The sequence below is a fragment of the Bubalus kerabau genome, chromosome 6 (assembly GCF_029407905.1).
Source record: "Bubalus kerabau isolate K-KA32 ecotype Philippines breed swamp buffalo chromosome 6, PCC_UOA_SB_1v2, whole genome shotgun sequence".
Taxonomy (NCBI): domain Eukaryota; kingdom Metazoa; phylum Chordata; class Mammalia; order Artiodactyla; family Bovidae; genus Bubalus; species Bubalus kerabau.
The window spans coordinates 8,252,268-8,269,725 of NC_073629.1; the positions used below are offsets into that span (position 1 = coordinate 8,252,268).

The 17,458-nt window shown below is 36.9% G+C and overlaps 1 protein-coding gene across 1 annotated transcript in view; it reads right to left on the reverse strand.

The window, feature by feature from the left end:
* The window catches only part of ATF6 (activating transcription factor 6), a 234,658-nt gene that overhangs the window by 201,006 nt on the left and 16,194 nt on the right, over positions 1–17,458 (reverse strand). Inside the window, exons 4-7 of the mRNA XM_055586677.1 lie at positions 16,563–16,650; positions 14,505–14,605; positions 7,375–7,504; positions 6,569–6,772 (exon numbers count right to left, since the gene is read on the reverse strand). Coding sequence (XP_055442652.1) covers positions 6,569–6,772; positions 7,375–7,504; positions 14,505–14,605; positions 16,563–16,650 — 523 coding nt within the window. The remainder of the gene's footprint in view (positions 1–6,568; positions 6,773–7,374; positions 7,505–14,504; positions 14,606–16,562; positions 16,651–17,458) is intronic.

Genomic DNA, 17,458 nt, shown 5'->3' on the forward strand with positions numbered 1-17,458 from the left:
ACCAATTAAACCACAATCAAGAGCAGCACACATTCTTGCTGACTTTCACTGTTGTGTTTTTAATGAATTTAAAATATGTTTTAAATTCACTGTCTTTGAAGTTATGATTAACAACGTATTTCCACCTTTTTTTCAACTAACAAATACTAAATCTGCTAAGTTATACATAGATTTCCCTAAGTATTAACCTCTGAAACTTTTGCGTGCTAGAAGTATTTATCATATTACAAAGAACAAACCTTGTATACTGAGCACGGAATCATATATTTTAAGTTAATGGGATTTAGAAATACATACAACACCAAAAATATATGACAGAGATTCAGGAAGTCAATACTCGGAAGAATCTGAGTCTACAAATATCAAAAATGTTAAAACCACTTGAGATAAATTCTTAGCTAACATGGGAAACACAGATCTGTAATTTAACATAACCTGCAGATAATGTTGACTCCCCTACCCACCAAAATAGTCTACAAGTCTTTTCTTAATCTTCACATTTAACCTTATTTTAAAATTATGCTATTCTGAAAATTAGTATCATAACCTAAAGAAGGCTCATACAACTCCCAAACTGATCTAGTAAAACTTTTACTTGTCTGCTGAGTGTTTGCTTTCAGATCTGGCCAATTTTATAAGGCGTTGAAAGCCTCACCTAACATCCACAGCTGCCTGAGCCTATCCAGCAAAATAAAGGTATTAAAGTAACTGGCAACTAAAATGTCCCATTGTATATTTATACTCTTCTTGAAGGAAAAAAAATACTATGCTTTCAGACAGTGTAACATGACCCATGTAAAATTCAGCTCAGTATTTCAAAGGATCAAGGAAAACTAAAAATCAAAATAATGCTTCAAACACCTGTTTGTTATGAACATGTTTTAGCTTAAAAAAAAATCACTTCTATAAAATCAGTCTTTCTGTCTCAAAAGGCCTTGAAAGCATACTTATACTAGAATTAATAGTATTTTATCCCTAAAAAGTAAATAAATTAGTAAGAAAGACCTAAAAGTAATTTCACAGATTTATCATATACACAATTTAGTATAAGTGATCCCTAAGTATTCTTACGGAGAAGGCAATGGCACCCCACTCCAGTACTCTTGCCTGGAAAATCCCATGGACGGAGGAGCCTGGTAGGCTGCAGTCCATGGGGTCGCTAAGAGTCGGACACGACTGAGTGACTTCACTTTCACTTTTCACTTTCATGCATTGGAGAAGTAAATGGCAACCCATGTTCTTGCCTGGAAAATCCCAGGGGCGGGAAAGCCTGGTGGGCTGCCGTCTATGGGGTCACACAGAGTCGGACACGACTGAAGTGACTTAGTAGCAGTAGCCAGCAAGTATTCTTATCTTCTAATTTTCCCTTGGAATAATTTACTTTATGAAATAAAAACATATAAAATATGGTAATAACTCATAAGCAGATATAAACTTGCTCTAGCCAAATATTCAAATAAAAATAATTAATAGAGAATTCCCTGGTGGTTCAGTGGTTAGGACTCTGCACTTTCACTTCCAAGGACATAGGTTCAGTCCCTGGTCAGAGAACTAAGATCCTGCAAGCAACGTTGCAAAACCAAAAATAATAATAATAAGTAGCATATCACCAAATGTTTTTTAAATAACACTTACTGATCTATTACAGTTAATCTGGTACTGTGAAAGACATACTCATGTATGTCAAGAATGTAAAACTCAGACCAAAGGTTCCCACCCTGAATTTAAGGACCCTTCTTTAATATCAAAATCATGTTACCCAAGACGATCACAGCTGTCCTTTCAGTTTCTGTAGATGGAGAAAATATGTGATGAGAAAAGTTTAGTAAGAATTTAGTAGTGATTTGAAATGAATCTGGAATTTATTATCCTAAGTATAACCACAAAATTTTTAAAAATCAGTGCAAAGATATATGAAACAAATTATTTATCCAGTCAACAGAAAATATGGATTTGCAGATACCCTACAAAAAAGCCAAAAGCTACTGCCACTTCAACCACCCATATCCCAGGATCCACAGTCTACAGGTTGAGAACCACTGATTTAAAGCAATACTTTGAAAACAGCATTATCAGGGGCAGTGTTCCACATCTCCTGAGTTTAAAAATTATGATAAAGTGAAAGTGAAGTCGCTCAGTCGTGTCTGACTCTTTGCAATCCCATGGACTGTAGTCTACCAGGCTTCTCTGTCCATGGGATTTTCCAGGCAAGAGTATTGGAGGGGGGTGCCATTTCCTTCTCCAGGGGATCTTCCTGACCCAGGGATCGAACCCAGGTCTTCTGCATTGCTTTAACCTCTGAGCAACCCCTCAAAACGAAAATGTTCAGTGAATTTAGGGGATTACTCCAAAGGTCAGAGAAGGTGGTAAATGTAAAGAGTGAAATCATTTCAAGGAAACAATCCTACTTTTAGCTCCAATTACAGATTTAAAGCATTGATAGATAACACATGCAGATGGCTTTTCTTAATCAATTTTCTTAAAATTGATTCAAAAAATAATCCAAGTCTGTAGTGTTCATGTCTGGTTATCACCACCTCCTTGCTAAGAGAACTGTAGCATGGAGCAAGGGAGATGAAGCAATATCAAGGCAAGGTCTGCATACCAAATGTGGCTCCAAGTCCTTCCAGGCCATTGATGCCTCTTTTTTTTCAAAAATGCTCATCAAGCCCTTTCATCCCAGAGTGCCCAACTAACCTCAAATTATTTAATATCTAAATCAAAGACCCTCTAAATAGTCTTGGCATGTGTGGGTTCAAGACAAAATGGGGAGAAGCAACTACATCTCTACTACAGCGTGTTCACGGTGGCTTGCTAAATCTGGCGTGCTAGATGCTCACCAGGTCACAAAACGCAAGGCAAAGAACTGCTTCAGGGCTTAAATAGTTAGCAGCTGAGCACAAGTTACTACTGTTCCTCATGTGGAAACAGTTAAAAAGGGCATACCAAAACACTGTTTATCCATTTCAGCATGCTCAAAATCCTCTTTGGCATTACACACAAATCCCCCTTCATGGACCATGGCTGGTTTCAATGCTGAATACTTTTGCCTATGGATGACTCACTGATTGTGATAGTCAGTGTCCTCGTTTTCAATTATCTTCAAAGATTTCAAACTTTGTATCAAACATTTATTGAATGTCTTCTTTGTTTGAAAGAGTATGGCTGTGTGACTGAGTAAATAATTTCTCTGTGTATTTATTTTCTCATCTATAAAATGAAGATGATAATAATAGCACCTATCCTCACAGAGTTGATGTAAGGATTAATTAAGAGGACACAGTTAAGCACTTAGAATGGTATCTGGCCCTTGATCTTTTATGTATAATAACTTTCATAAGGGTATTTCATGTATAATTCATTCATTAGTTTTCATAGTTACTGTTATTTAACTATTGATATAATTTTCCAATTAGATAGTCAATTCGTGAGATCAAGGACCACTTGTCTGCATTCTTTTAGAGGCAATAGAGCATAGTAATTAATTATACAGACTCTGAGCCAGACCATCTGGGCTCAAGTTCTGACTGTGCCTCTATTAATAGGATGACTTGGAACAAGTTATTTTACCTTTATCCTCCATTTCAATGATTTGAACCACTATCTACCCAAAAAGTCCAAGAGAGGATACTTGCCCTTTTTCCATCCTCCATTCCCATCACCTAACTGCCAACCCCTGTGATTCTACACTTTCTAACATCTCCACTGTCTATCCTGGATCTTCACTGGTATTCCAAGTTTCAACACCTCTCATCTGCACTATCGTAAGAATCTTAATGAATGTATAGGACACAGATGTAGAAGTAAGCAGCAGTTATTTACAGCAGACTGAACAGCATGTCAAGAAACTAGAAAAAACAAGAAAATGTAACGGACAATAGCCAAATTAGTTGAACCAAAGATTTATAGAAAGGAGAGTTATTATAAGGTAAAGTTAGAAAACTAAACTGGAGACAAACCATGATGAGTTTCACATTCCAAGCCAGACAATTTGAACTTAATCCTGTAAGAATTACTTCTTTTTTGCAGGACTTGCCTGGTAGTCCAGTGGTTAAAACTCTGCACTTCCAATGCAGGGGGCAAGGGTTTGATCCCTGAGTGGGAGCAAAAATCTCACATGCCGCACAGTGTAGCCAAAAAAAGAAATTACTTCTTTTTTAATAACAAATATTTACTTCTGATACTTATATCGATTAACTGTAAAATGCCTTTCCTATATTTCTCTTCTTCCCTCCCCATTATCAAATAAATGTAAGACTGGAAGTTATACATTTAAATGTTATGTTATTACAAAATTACCTCTCCAGATTACACTATAAAAATAGTAATGAGGCCTGTATTAGCATATGCTCCCCCCAAAATAAATACTGTTTTCAGATAATGGGTAAGCACTGAAGTTCTGAATAGTGTATGATTCAGGCCTCTGAAACTGATAAACTGCTCAGAGAAGTTTTCTCTTCTCGCTATAGGTAAGATTTTCTATCATTCAAACATAGCCAATGGTCTGCTGCTACTGCTGCTAAGTCGCTACAGTCGTGTCCGACTCTGTGCGACCCCAGAGATGGCAGCCCACCAGGATTCCCCATCCCTGGGATTCTCTAGGCAAGAAGCCAATGGTCTACTAAGAGCAAATTCTTAGGAACACCTCTTGCTTTACATACTGATCATATTAATGTCAAACTTTTACTTTTTATGTATGTGTTTTAATAGCTTATGGAAGCTATAATAAAGTTCTTCACACATTTAAATTCTTAGCCTTTGGGATGATGTACACTTTTGAGATCCTGATGAAAGTTTTGGAGACTATCCCTAGAAAAATTCACAAATAATATACACTAAATCTTGCATTTTATTTCAAGGAGTTCATGATATCCATTCACAGGTCACAAGAATACCCATTAGACAGGACTGCTATTTTTCATATGAAAAAGACCATATTTAGACCCTGTCTTCAGAGGGCAGGTATTTCAGGTTTGTTTGGTTGGGGTTTTCTGGAAGGGATTGGTGAATTTTCATGGATCCATCCAGTCTTTCACCTAGTTCTTTTTATCAATGCCATACTGTCTATGACCATGGAATAGAGCAAAGTTAACAGAGTACCTGGAAATCAAATTTATGACCTTGCCCTCACTAAAACCATGCTTCAAAGAAATGAGCTAAAAATCTATAACTGAAAATATAGTTATAAACGTAACACTGGTATTTATTTATAACCCATATCCCATTGACACCTAGTCTTACTTGGTGCCAATAAGATAAATCCATGGAAACAATGCTGCACAAGTTTCGCTTTAGCCATGTGTACACACATCAGTATAGGCACAATGATGAATACTCTTCCCAAGAGAACTCTGTGTGCAAATGACTCCTGTATGTTCAGTCAGTTCAGTCACTCAGTCATTTGTCTGACTCTTTGCGACCCCATGGACTATGGCACGCCAGGCCTCCCTGTCCATCACCAATTCCCAGAGCTTGCTCAAACTCATGTGCATCAAGTCAGTGATGCCATCCAACCATCTCATCCTCTGTTGTCCCCTTCTCCTCCTGCCCTCAATCTTTCCCAGCGTCAGGGTCTTTTCCAAAGAATCAGTTCTTCTTATCAGGTGGCCAAAGTATTGGAACTTCAGCTTCAGCATGAGTCTTTCCAATGAATATTCCAATGAATATTCAGGACTGATTTCCTTTAGGATGGACTGGTTGGATCTCCTTGCAGTTCAAGGGAAGGCACTCTCAAGAATGCTCTCTAACCCCACAGTACAAAAGCATTAATTCTTTGGTGCTCAGCTTTCTTTATGGTCCAACTCTCACATCCATACATGACTACTGGAAAAACCATAGCTTTGACTAGATAGACCTTTTTGGTAAAGTAATGTCTCTGTTTTTAATATGCTGTCTAGGTTGGTCATATATGTGACAAATATATACATATTCCTATATGTGAACAGTACCAAATCCTCAGACTTGAACTTCTTTCAATATAGACCTCAACTTCTTATAGAATCAACTATACGAGGCCATCTAGTGGACGAAATATAGAAAACACACATTCTTAATGGCTTGAAGTCAGAGGTTCAGGTATTTAATGCCCTGTATAAGCTCATGTTTATTAAACACTGCTTCCTTCTACTCGGAGATTTAAAAGTCTGATTCTATTGTCAAACCACACCTATTAGACCTGAAATGGACCATTGTACTTTAAATACTAACCTCTCCCTAAAAACAAAAAAAATTCATAAATACAAAAATCTCAGAATACAATAGCATCAAGAAAGTTTCCCAGAATTTTCTTCTTCGCTACAAAATCACAAGCCTTAGAGGATGGTGTTTTCACTAAAACTGTGAGAAAAAAGAAGTATCAGATATAATTGATCTTGATAGCTACCTCCCTTGTTAGGACAGGAACCATGTATTAACCATCTCTCTATAACCTCCTCAGAGCCAAGGACATTCTTGACACACACACCCAGCATGTGCTCAGAAATTACACCTTGAATTAAAACAAGTCATATGACCCACGCCTCAGTGTCCTCCAATTAAACATACAGAACATCAGATTCCATTCAGGTACCTTTGGTAGGTGCAGGATGTATACTGATAATTGGCTGCTGCTTTGCCAATGGCATAAGTGTTGGTAGTGTCTGAATAATGATGGTTTTTGCTGGAACGCTGGGGTTTGTTTGAGTCTTGGGTGCTGCTGGAAGTAATAAAGGCTTGGGCTGAATTGAAGGTTTCGAATTTATCTGAATTTTTTTCTTTGGAGTCAGTCCATTTTCTGGAGAAAAACCAAACCACAAATAATTTAAGTGCAATTAAGCAAAACCTAGAAAGCAGATTCTATTATACACCTTTCTCTACACATTATCTTAACCTCTGACTACCCTTAACTGAAGTTTAAGCATAGTTTAATGTACTGAAAAACAGAATTTTATCTTAGTGGACTGAAGAAGAGTCCTCAATCTGAGGTCTTCCCTTCTGACCAAGCTACAGCTTTGCGAAGGGGACACAGGAACCAGTAAAGAAAAACAGCTAAAATCACTGAATAAAGCATTGAGGTGAATGAGGTTAACAAATGTCACAGGCAAATGGGCCTCACGTTCAACTTCTTTAGGTGAAACTTTGAAATTTCTCCTGAAGATGGGGCCCTAAATCTATTTTAGAGCATCATTCACCTATAAAGACAGAGACAACCAAAGAAGATCATTTTTTCCCTTTCCTCTTCACATTAACATTCACAACAAAGGATATAGGTCCACTAGTTTAAAAACAGCAAGCTAGCTTAATAAACATACACTTAATCCAACATTTTATTTTAAGATATGGAGCTTACTCTCAGTCTACAATAGAAATAACAGAAGTTAGCAGATGGAGTAATACCAGTTTTGCTCTTAGGACCAATGATGGGCTTGTCTTCCTTCAGTGGCTCTGCTGAGGAGGGGTTATTGGAGCTTTCACCATATAAAGAAAGAGGAGACATCTGAGAAGTAGAAGACAAATCCAACTCCTCCTGCAGTAAAATAAAACACAAATAAATTCATGCAGAAGAATAGTATCCTTGAGCAGAAAATGGCTTAGAAAGAGAGGCAAGATCCATGTATAAACAGAAACACTTCAAGATAATTTCAAGTCAAAGGTGTGATATATTACAACTATATCTACACAGTAAGCACTAAGAGATGATGGATAAATCAACATTATCCATCAATACTAAAGTAAAAATAACTAAAAGTGAAGTATGTCTATTTAACCCTCATATTAAAGATATGATCACTGATTCGATCTGCTTCTACATTTTCTCCCACAAACTTTATATTTTACTTGATTCCTAGCCATATAAACATTTAGGATCATTATAGAATTACAGTTAAAATGCTAATATCTTTTCCCCACCATCTCTTATTCAGACTTACAGGAATTTCAAAAGCAAATAATTCTTACTATTTTCATCCTTTTCTATTTATTAACACTACCTTTGTCCCTAATGTTTGAAAGAAAAATCCTGAAAGGAGCAGGGCTATTTTATTTAACAGGCAAATTAATAATGCAGAGATATACAAATATTAATATTTTCCAAAATTCAATATTCAGTGGATCTGTCTCATTTTGCTAAAATAAAGAAACTTAACATAGGATAAAGTAGCATTTCAATTCCAAGAGAGAAAGATGTTATGTATAATAAATAAATAGGCATATACATTTACATACATACATCATATCATCTTCAAAAGAATCTACAAGATCACTGAAACAAGAGTTAAAAGAATACTTGTTTGCTTTTAGCATGATATAGGCCCCCTTAAGTCAAAAATCCAGAAGCCATAGAGGAAGAAAAAACAGATGTGAATAATAATTATTTTATAATAAAAAACAGGCCATAAACAAAGTTAAAAGATATATATTAAGAGAAAATATTTGCCTAAAATGAACAAAGGACAGGAGTCATCATTTCACTGAAAAGGAAATGCAAATGGTAGCCAAAGGCAAATTTAAAAGAAAATCTTTTTTTTTTAATCATCAGATACGAAAAGTTACAATAACCTGAAAGAGTATGTGGCAGAAATGGTCACTCTCAGTCATGCTGGTGAGGACGAGAACCGCTTCATTCATCCATCCCTAACACCTATCACCATGTAGCCAAAACCCAGGACTGCATGAACCTTACAGTGTATCGAATAATAATACATTGGGGGGGGAAACAGTAAGAAATAATATAGGAGGAAATGATTATCTTTATGGCCTTAGATGCTTAAAAGGCATTTAATAAAACTCTGCAAAGATTCTTCATAAAAGTCCTAGAAAATAAGAACTGGAAGGATGATTTAACAATTTAAAAAAAAAAATCTAGGAATCATTAGCTAGCCAAAGTCATACTTAATGGTAAAATACTAATACTTTGCCATTAAAGTTGGGACAAGAAAGAAATAATTGCTTTTTCTGTAATTCTACAAAACATAATTATAGCAGAAACTAAAATAATAGGAACAAATATTAGAAGAGACAGAAGTGCCTTTGTTTTGCAAGATGATGTGCTATCTACTTAGAACACATTTAAGAACCAACAAAAAAATTTTCACTATAAAAATGTACTAATAATCACTTAGAAAATATAATAAAAATAGTTCATTCATACTAGTAATAGCAATTACAATATACCTAGGAATTAATTTTTAAAGCATGTATAAGATCTATATGAAGAAAATGATAAAGCCTAACTGAGAGACAAAAAAGAAACCCTTAGTAACAGAGAAACATATAATATTCTTTAACAAGATGATTACAAAGGCAATACAACTGGGAAAACTGGTTCGTTTATACAGTGAAAATTAAAACTAGATTTGTCCTTAACTCTTCATATTAAGGTCAGCTCTTAGGCCTACTAGGCGACATCTTTGACAATGTTCTCTGTGATGCAGGTGAGGGTTAGGCAGTTACATTCAACAAACTGATGCAGACAGAGCGATATGAACGGGTCTTAAAAACACTGTGCTAATTTTTTACAGCAATAAATAAAGAGATCTGATATAACACCATTTACGTAAGTTTAAAACACACACACAAAACTGAAATCAGTGAGAAAAAAAAAGGAACTTTAATAAATGGTACTGGAATAGTCCTTCTGATAGTCATTGAGGAAAACAAAAAAACTTGGATTTGTATCTTACATCATAAACCAGGATTATTCCAAATGGATCAGAGATTTGAAAATTAAAAATAAAACCTTAGGAAATATATATATTAACAAGTCACTTAGAAACTATTACTTTCTGAATAATTTGATCCTAAAGCCACTAGATGGGGCAGTGCAAGACAAGCACGGACGCAGAGAGGCAGCCTGCGGGAGTGTCAGAGTCCAAGGGGAGCAAGTAAGGGCAGGCGGCCAAGCCCAGGGAGTCAGAGTAAGGTAATGATTGTATCCATATTGCATCAGCCTGAGGTAGGGTGTCAAAGCCCAGAACACAGGAGTCAGTGTGAAGGGACCCGCACTGGCAAAATCCAGGACAACATAAGAATCAGAATAAATAAAATAATGAGCTATAATCTATTGACTACGCCAAAGCCTTTGACTGTGTGGATCACAATAAACTGTAGAAAATTCTTAAAGAGATGGGATTACCAAACTACCTGACCTACCTCTTGAGAAATCTGTATGCAGGTCAGGAAGCAAGAGTTAGAACTGGACATGGAACAACAGACTGGTGCCAAATAAGGAAAAGGAGTACGTCAAGGCTGTATATTGTCACCCTGCTTATTTAACTTCTATGCAGAGTACATCATGAGAAACGCTGGGCTGCAAGAAACACAAGCTGGAATCAAGATTGCCGGGAGAAATATCAATAACCTCAGATATGCAGATGACACCACCCTTATGGCAGAAAGTGAAGAAGAACTAAAGAACCTCTTGATGAAAGTGAAAGAGGAGTGTGAAAAAGTTGGCTTAAAGTTCAATATTCAGAAAACTAACATCATGGCATCCAGTCCCATCACTTCATGGCAAATAGATGGGGAAACAGTGGAAACAGTGGCTGACTTTATTTTTCTGGGGTCCAAAATCACTGCAGATGGTGATTGGAGCCATGAAATTAAAAGACGCTTACTCCTTGGAAGGAAAGTTTTGACCAACCTAGACAGCATATTAAAAAGCAGAGACATTACTTTGCCAACAAAGGTCCATCTAGTCAAGGCTATGTTTTTCCAGTGGTCACGTATGGATGTGAGAGTTGGACTATAAGGAAGGCTGAGCACAGAAAAATTGATGCCTTTGAACTGTGGTGTTGGACAAGACCCTTGAGAGTCCCTTGAATTGCAAGGAGATCCAACCAGTCCATCCTAAAGGAAATCAGTCCTGGGTGTTCTTTGGAAGGACTGATGTTGAAGCTGAAACTCCAATACTTTGGCCACCTGATATGAAGAGCTGACTCACTGGAAAAGACCCTGATGCTGGGAAAGATTGAGGGCAGGAGGAGAAGGGGATGACAGAGGATGAGATGGCTGGATGGCATCACCAACTCAATGGACATGGGTTTGGGTGAACTCCGGGAGTTGGTGATGGACAGGAAGGCCTGGTGTGCTGCGGTTCATGGGATCGCAAAGAGTGGGACACAACCGAGCAACTGAACTGAACTGAATCTGTTGAATAAACTAGGAAACCATGAGTCCATACTGATATAAACAAAGAAATGAATGAATTTAAAGTCTGATGAGAAACAGGATATTTTTACATAGTTTTAAAGTACCTTCTCATAAAATACCCGTTTATGGCAAAGGGAGATGGGCAACTTCACAGTAGAATAGCCTGGAAGATACCACCTTAATCAAATGAACAAAGTAAACCTCATCAGTAACAGGACAAATGAAAACAGCATGCAATAGCATCCAAAGTAAATGAGACAGACACAGCATCACTCCTGTGATATTCCTGCCACAAAACTGAATCTCACCCTGAGGAAACACCAGGCTAACCCAACCAGAAGACATTCTATAAAATAACTAGTCTTTAATCTCCAAAAGTGACAAGTCATGAAAGTCAAGGAAGAATGAACTATTTCAACTGAAGGAGATTAAAGAGACAGGACAACCAAATGCAGTGTATGATTCCAAACTAGCTCCTTTTGCTCTCTACAGGATATCTCTAGAACTGGCACAATCTAAATGAGAGCTGAAGATCAGATGACCATAAGGTATAAACATTTATTTCCTGATTTTAATAGCTGTATTATGACTAGAAGACATATCCTTACTTGTAGGAAGTAGACATTGGAGTATCTGGGGGTGACGAGGCATCAGGTTGGCAACTTACTCTCAAATGATTCACGGGGAAAAAGTTCTTTGTAATGTACTCATAACATTTCTGTAAGTTTGAGGTTTTTCCAAACTCTCTCTCTCTCATCTGTCTGTCTATCTATCATCTACATAGCTATATATCTATCTATATGTGTGTATATACACACACACACATCTATCTATATATACACACATATACACACATGCAAGAAGACAAGAATATAAATATTATAACTTCTGAGCAGTTAAAACCCTCCTCTGAGTAACAACAACAACAAAAGCAATAAAAGATTGGTCATTCGGCTATGGAGAAAAGTATCTCTAAAGAAAGTAAACACCAGAAATAAAGCTTAAAGAAAGTGACAAATTAGAGAAGAAAACACTTGTAACTTATTTCGCAACCTAAGCACTAATCTTAATTTTTTTGGGCTCCAAAATCACTGCAGATGGTGACTGCAGCCATGAAATTAAAAGACGCTTACTCCTTGGAAGGAAAGTTATGACCAACCTAGATAGCATATTCAAAAGCAGAGACATTACTTTGCCAACAAAGGTCCGTCTAGTCAAGGCTATGGTTTTTCCAGTGGTCATGTGTGAATGTGAGAGTTGGACTGTGAAGAAAGCTGAGCGCCGAAGAATTGATGCTTTTGAAGTGTGGTATTGGAGAAGACTCTTGAGAGTCCCTTGGACTGCAAGGAGATCCAACCAGTCCATTCTGAAGGAGATCAGCCCTGGGATTTCTTTGGAAGGAATGATGCTAAAGCTGAAACTCCAGTACTTTGGCCACCTCATGCAAAGAGTTGACTCATTGGAAAAGACTCTGATGCTGGGAGGGATTGGGGGCAGGAGGAGAAGGGGACGACAGAGGATGAGATGGCTGGATGGCATCACTGACTCGATGGACGTGAGTCTGAGTGAACTCCAGGAGTTGGTGATGGACAGGGAGGCCTGGCGTGCTGCGATTCATGGGGTCGCAATGAGTCGGACACGACTGAGCAACTGAACTGAACTGAACTGAAGCACTAATAATTCTAATATGTTATAAAACACTTTAAAAATTGAAGGGAAAAAGATGAATAGAAAAATGGACAAAAATTTGACAGTTCATAGGCATTATACATATGAAATAAACCAAAAGATGTCCAACCATACTTATAATAAAAGAATAGAAAATAAAACACGCTAACGCTATGTAGCAATGAAGGGAAAACTGGCCCTCTTACATACTGCCTGGTCAGAGTACACAACTGTACAACCCTTTGGAGGAAATTCGGCAATAAACAGTAATATTAAAAATCACCTTGATCTCAGCAGTCTCTCTTTAGGAGTATATCCCCAAGATATCCTGGCAAAAATATGAAGTGTCTTATGTATATAGTATTTATTACAACAGTGTTTGAGTTCAGAAAAGACTGAAAACAACACATATGTCCATCAATACAGAAATCATTGAATAAAGTATGATATAACCACACAACAGAACACTATAAAGCCATAAAAAGGAATGAGAAAGAATCTATAACCTGAAACTGTAGTTACCTCCAGGATATATGCCACTAAGTTAAATAAACAAAGTGAATGACAGGGATGTAACATGCTACCTTCATCCAAGGGAAGGGAAAAAAAGGCTCTTTCAGCTAGAAGGAAGAGCATGTCCAAAAATCTAAAATGGTGGAAGCAGAGGTCTCACTGCCTGTGTTCACTGGTGGTGTCTCACACAGCTCCTGGGGCAGTTGTTCACAGACTGGAGCGCACAGGAGCTCTCGGAGCTAAAGCCAAGAGCAGTGAAGAAGGCAGGGGTAGGAAGGACAGTGAGAAAGAAGACTGGAGGTAAGCAGGGGCCGGGTCATGGAAGGCCTGATACACTAGCAATTTGGATTTTGTCCTTGTAACGGTTGGGAAGGTTTTAAGCAAAAAACTGACACAATCAAACCTGTGATTTTTAAAGATTTCTCTTTGAAGATTCCTCTGTTAAGAAAGGTCTGGGGAATTAGGAGGCAGAGAGACCAGTCAAAATTCTATTGCCTTAATCCAGAAGAGGTGATGATAGTCTGGCAGGGTGGAGAAGATGAATCCTAGAGATACTAAGCGGATAAAATCATCAGGATTTAGTAACCGACTACATGTAAATCATGCCAGAATGAAGATACCTCAATTTACATCAGATATAATATACTGAAACATTAATTTAAATTTTTCTTCTTATTTTTTTTCCTTTCTCCTTTCCAAAAAATGCCTAAGTCTTTTGGTATTTTCTTTTCCTGCCCTCAAGAATTTTTTTCCTAGATGAAGAGCAGAAGCATGTTTAAGGTTTTGTAAAAAACCTTACTAACTCATTCAAAAGATAGCGCTAGGCATTCCTGAACTAAGGAGACCATTCTAGGTTTTATGGCTAAGGAGTCACACAAACAGACCATGTCCTCAAAGAACACATATCCTAATAGGGAGGAAAGAGTGTAGCAAAGACAGTAAGCTCGATAAACAAAAAAATACTGGATACTGGTAAAGTACAATAAACAAATGAAGCAACGAAATTATAAAGACAAGAAGGGAAGGATGGCAAAATCAAAGAGACTAACAACTTTCTAACTCCCTCAAGGTCCTTCCTCAGGATTAAAAGAGGTAAGATTTATATTAGCACTTAATAAAAGTTAACTTCCTTCCCCATATACATATTTCCCAGATTCCACTATAACCAAAATCATTGTAAAAGACTAGTTACTTACAGGAACATGCTGAGTTGATGAGTAAGAGTCCACTGATTGAGGAGATGAGACTGAACAACTTGAGGAGGCTGGCGAAAGTGGCTGAGGTTCTGTCTTAATATCTTTAATTGGAAAAGGAGAAGCAAAAATTTTCCCACTGGACAATATAAACTCAGAATAAATAAGAAAGAAGGTTAAATCTACTCTCAAAATTCAGATATAGAAGCTAAGGTCACCAAAATATATCATCAAGTGAAAATTCAAGATGCAGAAAATAGTATATCCAATACGCTTCCATCTGTGTAATAAATTTATATGTATGTTTATATGTGTATATACACATATAAATACATATGCACATACTACTACTAACATCTGCACTAATTCTCTTAAAAGATAAACTTAAGAAATTGGTCACAGTGCTTGTCTCTATGAAGCAGAACTTGCTGGCTGAGGGACAAAAGCCAAAGGAGACATTTTTCTACTGTATAGACTTTTTGTATCTTTTGAATATTATGCCATATGCAAAAAATTATAGATTTTCCCCCCAAATAATTTTAAAACATAGGAAACAGGAAAGAATTTTTGTGGAAAGTATTTTTGACAATACAATTACAATACAAAAATATTCCTATCTTTTGAACTATTTTTTTAAATGTGTTGATCAACTTCAGCCTAGGCAATGTTCCTCAGTGCCAAATTTCTAACAGGGTAGGAAGGAAGGAGAGAAGAATCTGTGCCAGACTGTGTTCTCTGAAGTTAGGAGCAAAATACCTACCGTGTCTCATGATCTGTACTGTGATCCTGCCACTTCCCCATCAAGAAATAGTGACTATATTCTCTTCTATTTGAATCTAGGTGAGCCTATGACTTCCTGAATCAATAGAGTATGGGAGTAATGATATGTGAAACCCAAGTCTGGGTTATACTAGGTAGCTGAAAGACTCACATTTGAGCCCTTGAATCCTGACTACCACGAGACTGCCAGGTTTTGAGGAAGCCAGGACATTTAGAAAGATGATGGGCAGCTCTCACACTGGCAGTTCAAATCTTCACATCGTTTCAGATCAGGCATCAGACATGTGAGGGAAGAAGCCTTAAGGGAGTCCAAGCCCCCAGATGTCAGGCTACCCTAACCTCCAAATCTTCCCAGATGATGTCTGGACACCATGGAGCAGAGACAAGAAATTCCTGATGTATCCTGTCCAAATTCCTAACCCATAGATTCTGGGAGCCTAATAAAATGGTTGTTGTTTTAAGCCATTACGTTTTAGAGAAGTTTGTTACATAATAGTAATGAGAACACTGACCTTGTGTAGTCCATATTCTATGAGGAAAGAAAGGAATTGAGCGAGATACACCAATATATAAAAGGAAGGGGAACAGGAATTGCAACAGAGGGGGAGGACTGTAACTTAGATGGGGAAATGTGCTGGTTAATTACCCACTGTTTCTCAGCTCCACCTTCTCCTCCTATAGTTTGTGATGAAAATTAATATAAGTCCCAGCTGGCTTCCTTTTAGGTCCTGTCAATAGGGGATTCTAGAAGGATGTTTCTTACGGTAGAATGGGGGAGAAGGGATTTTTTTTCGTCCTTCCATCAGCTTTATCCCAGAAGGGACAGTTTGCTTTAGGTTCTAGTTTTTTTCGGCACACCCAAAACCCAGTTCAGTGGCCCCTTGCAGATACTGGCATCGTCCAGGTAGTGTCTCCTCCTCAGAAGGGTATACACTGGCCCTAGGTTCTGATAATCCCAAGTCTCTTCCCTTTGATTTGCTAAATCCTGTTTAATTCTCAGATAGGTTAATCTCTTACAGAGTATTACATTTAATTCAAAATCGATATTTTTGAATTATAAAATTTTCATTCATTATGTGACTCTGCCATAACTCTGAAATTCTTTATATCTATTTTGGCAAGAAATTTATGTATGCCTCGCCATACCAGAAGTAGAATGCAGTCCCTGGAATTTTTTAACAAATAAAAGTAGCCCAATAACCCCACCTAATTTTGACTATTACCAAACCATAAAATAATATGGATCCATTTAAAGTTTTTATCAATGAAATACATCATTACCTGTACAGAATTGGTTATTGACGTCCCAAATGCCTGTCTCCCAAGGCATCAAATCCAAGTCAAAATCAAGATTATCAAAATTACTTTCCTGTAGATTTCAAATCAGCAAAAGAATATCAGATTAAAATATACACATCCAGAAACCAAACTAACAGAAACAACTTGCCAAAAATAACTGCTATTACCCAAATTAGGAAAAATAATTTTCTAAGTTAATCAACTCATCTTGAGAATATCTTAGATACCTTAGAGATAAACCAATTTAGTTACTTTAAGCACAGTAGTAATAACTAGGAAGGAGGTAATGGAGTCAACATCTATCAGAAAGATTCAGTTGGTCTCATTCTTTTCAATGAAAAGAGACTATTACAAGATATTAACACAAAATATGTGTTTTGTCATAAAGGAGATCCAGTATAATAAGTTTTCCCACTTTCACTAAGGAAAAAAAGTCAAAGCAAATGCCTATTTATAAAATCATCTCTATATGCAATGGAAAGAATACAGATGTATCCAAAAGACATTCAGGAATCATAAAGAGACTAACTGAACCTTCAGATATACCAAATATTAAAATGGTTATGGGAGAAGGAAGAGATCCACAGGAGGATGGGCAATTTTATCTTTTTTACTGGTCTATCGTTTTCAAATTTCTAAATTTTTTTTAATCCTAGAAGATAAAACCAAGTTTCTCAAATAGGGGTCAATAAACCTTTTAGAGGGGCTCTTAGCTTCTTGTCATTTAGGTGACAATTTTTTTAATGTAAATATAAGTGTATTCTGGGTCATAACCATTTTCTACCATATACATTAATAAAGAACTACCACATGATTTCAGAACCCTCATATCACTTTAGACAGTATCACTACTATTTTAAATGTCTGAAGTCACAGAG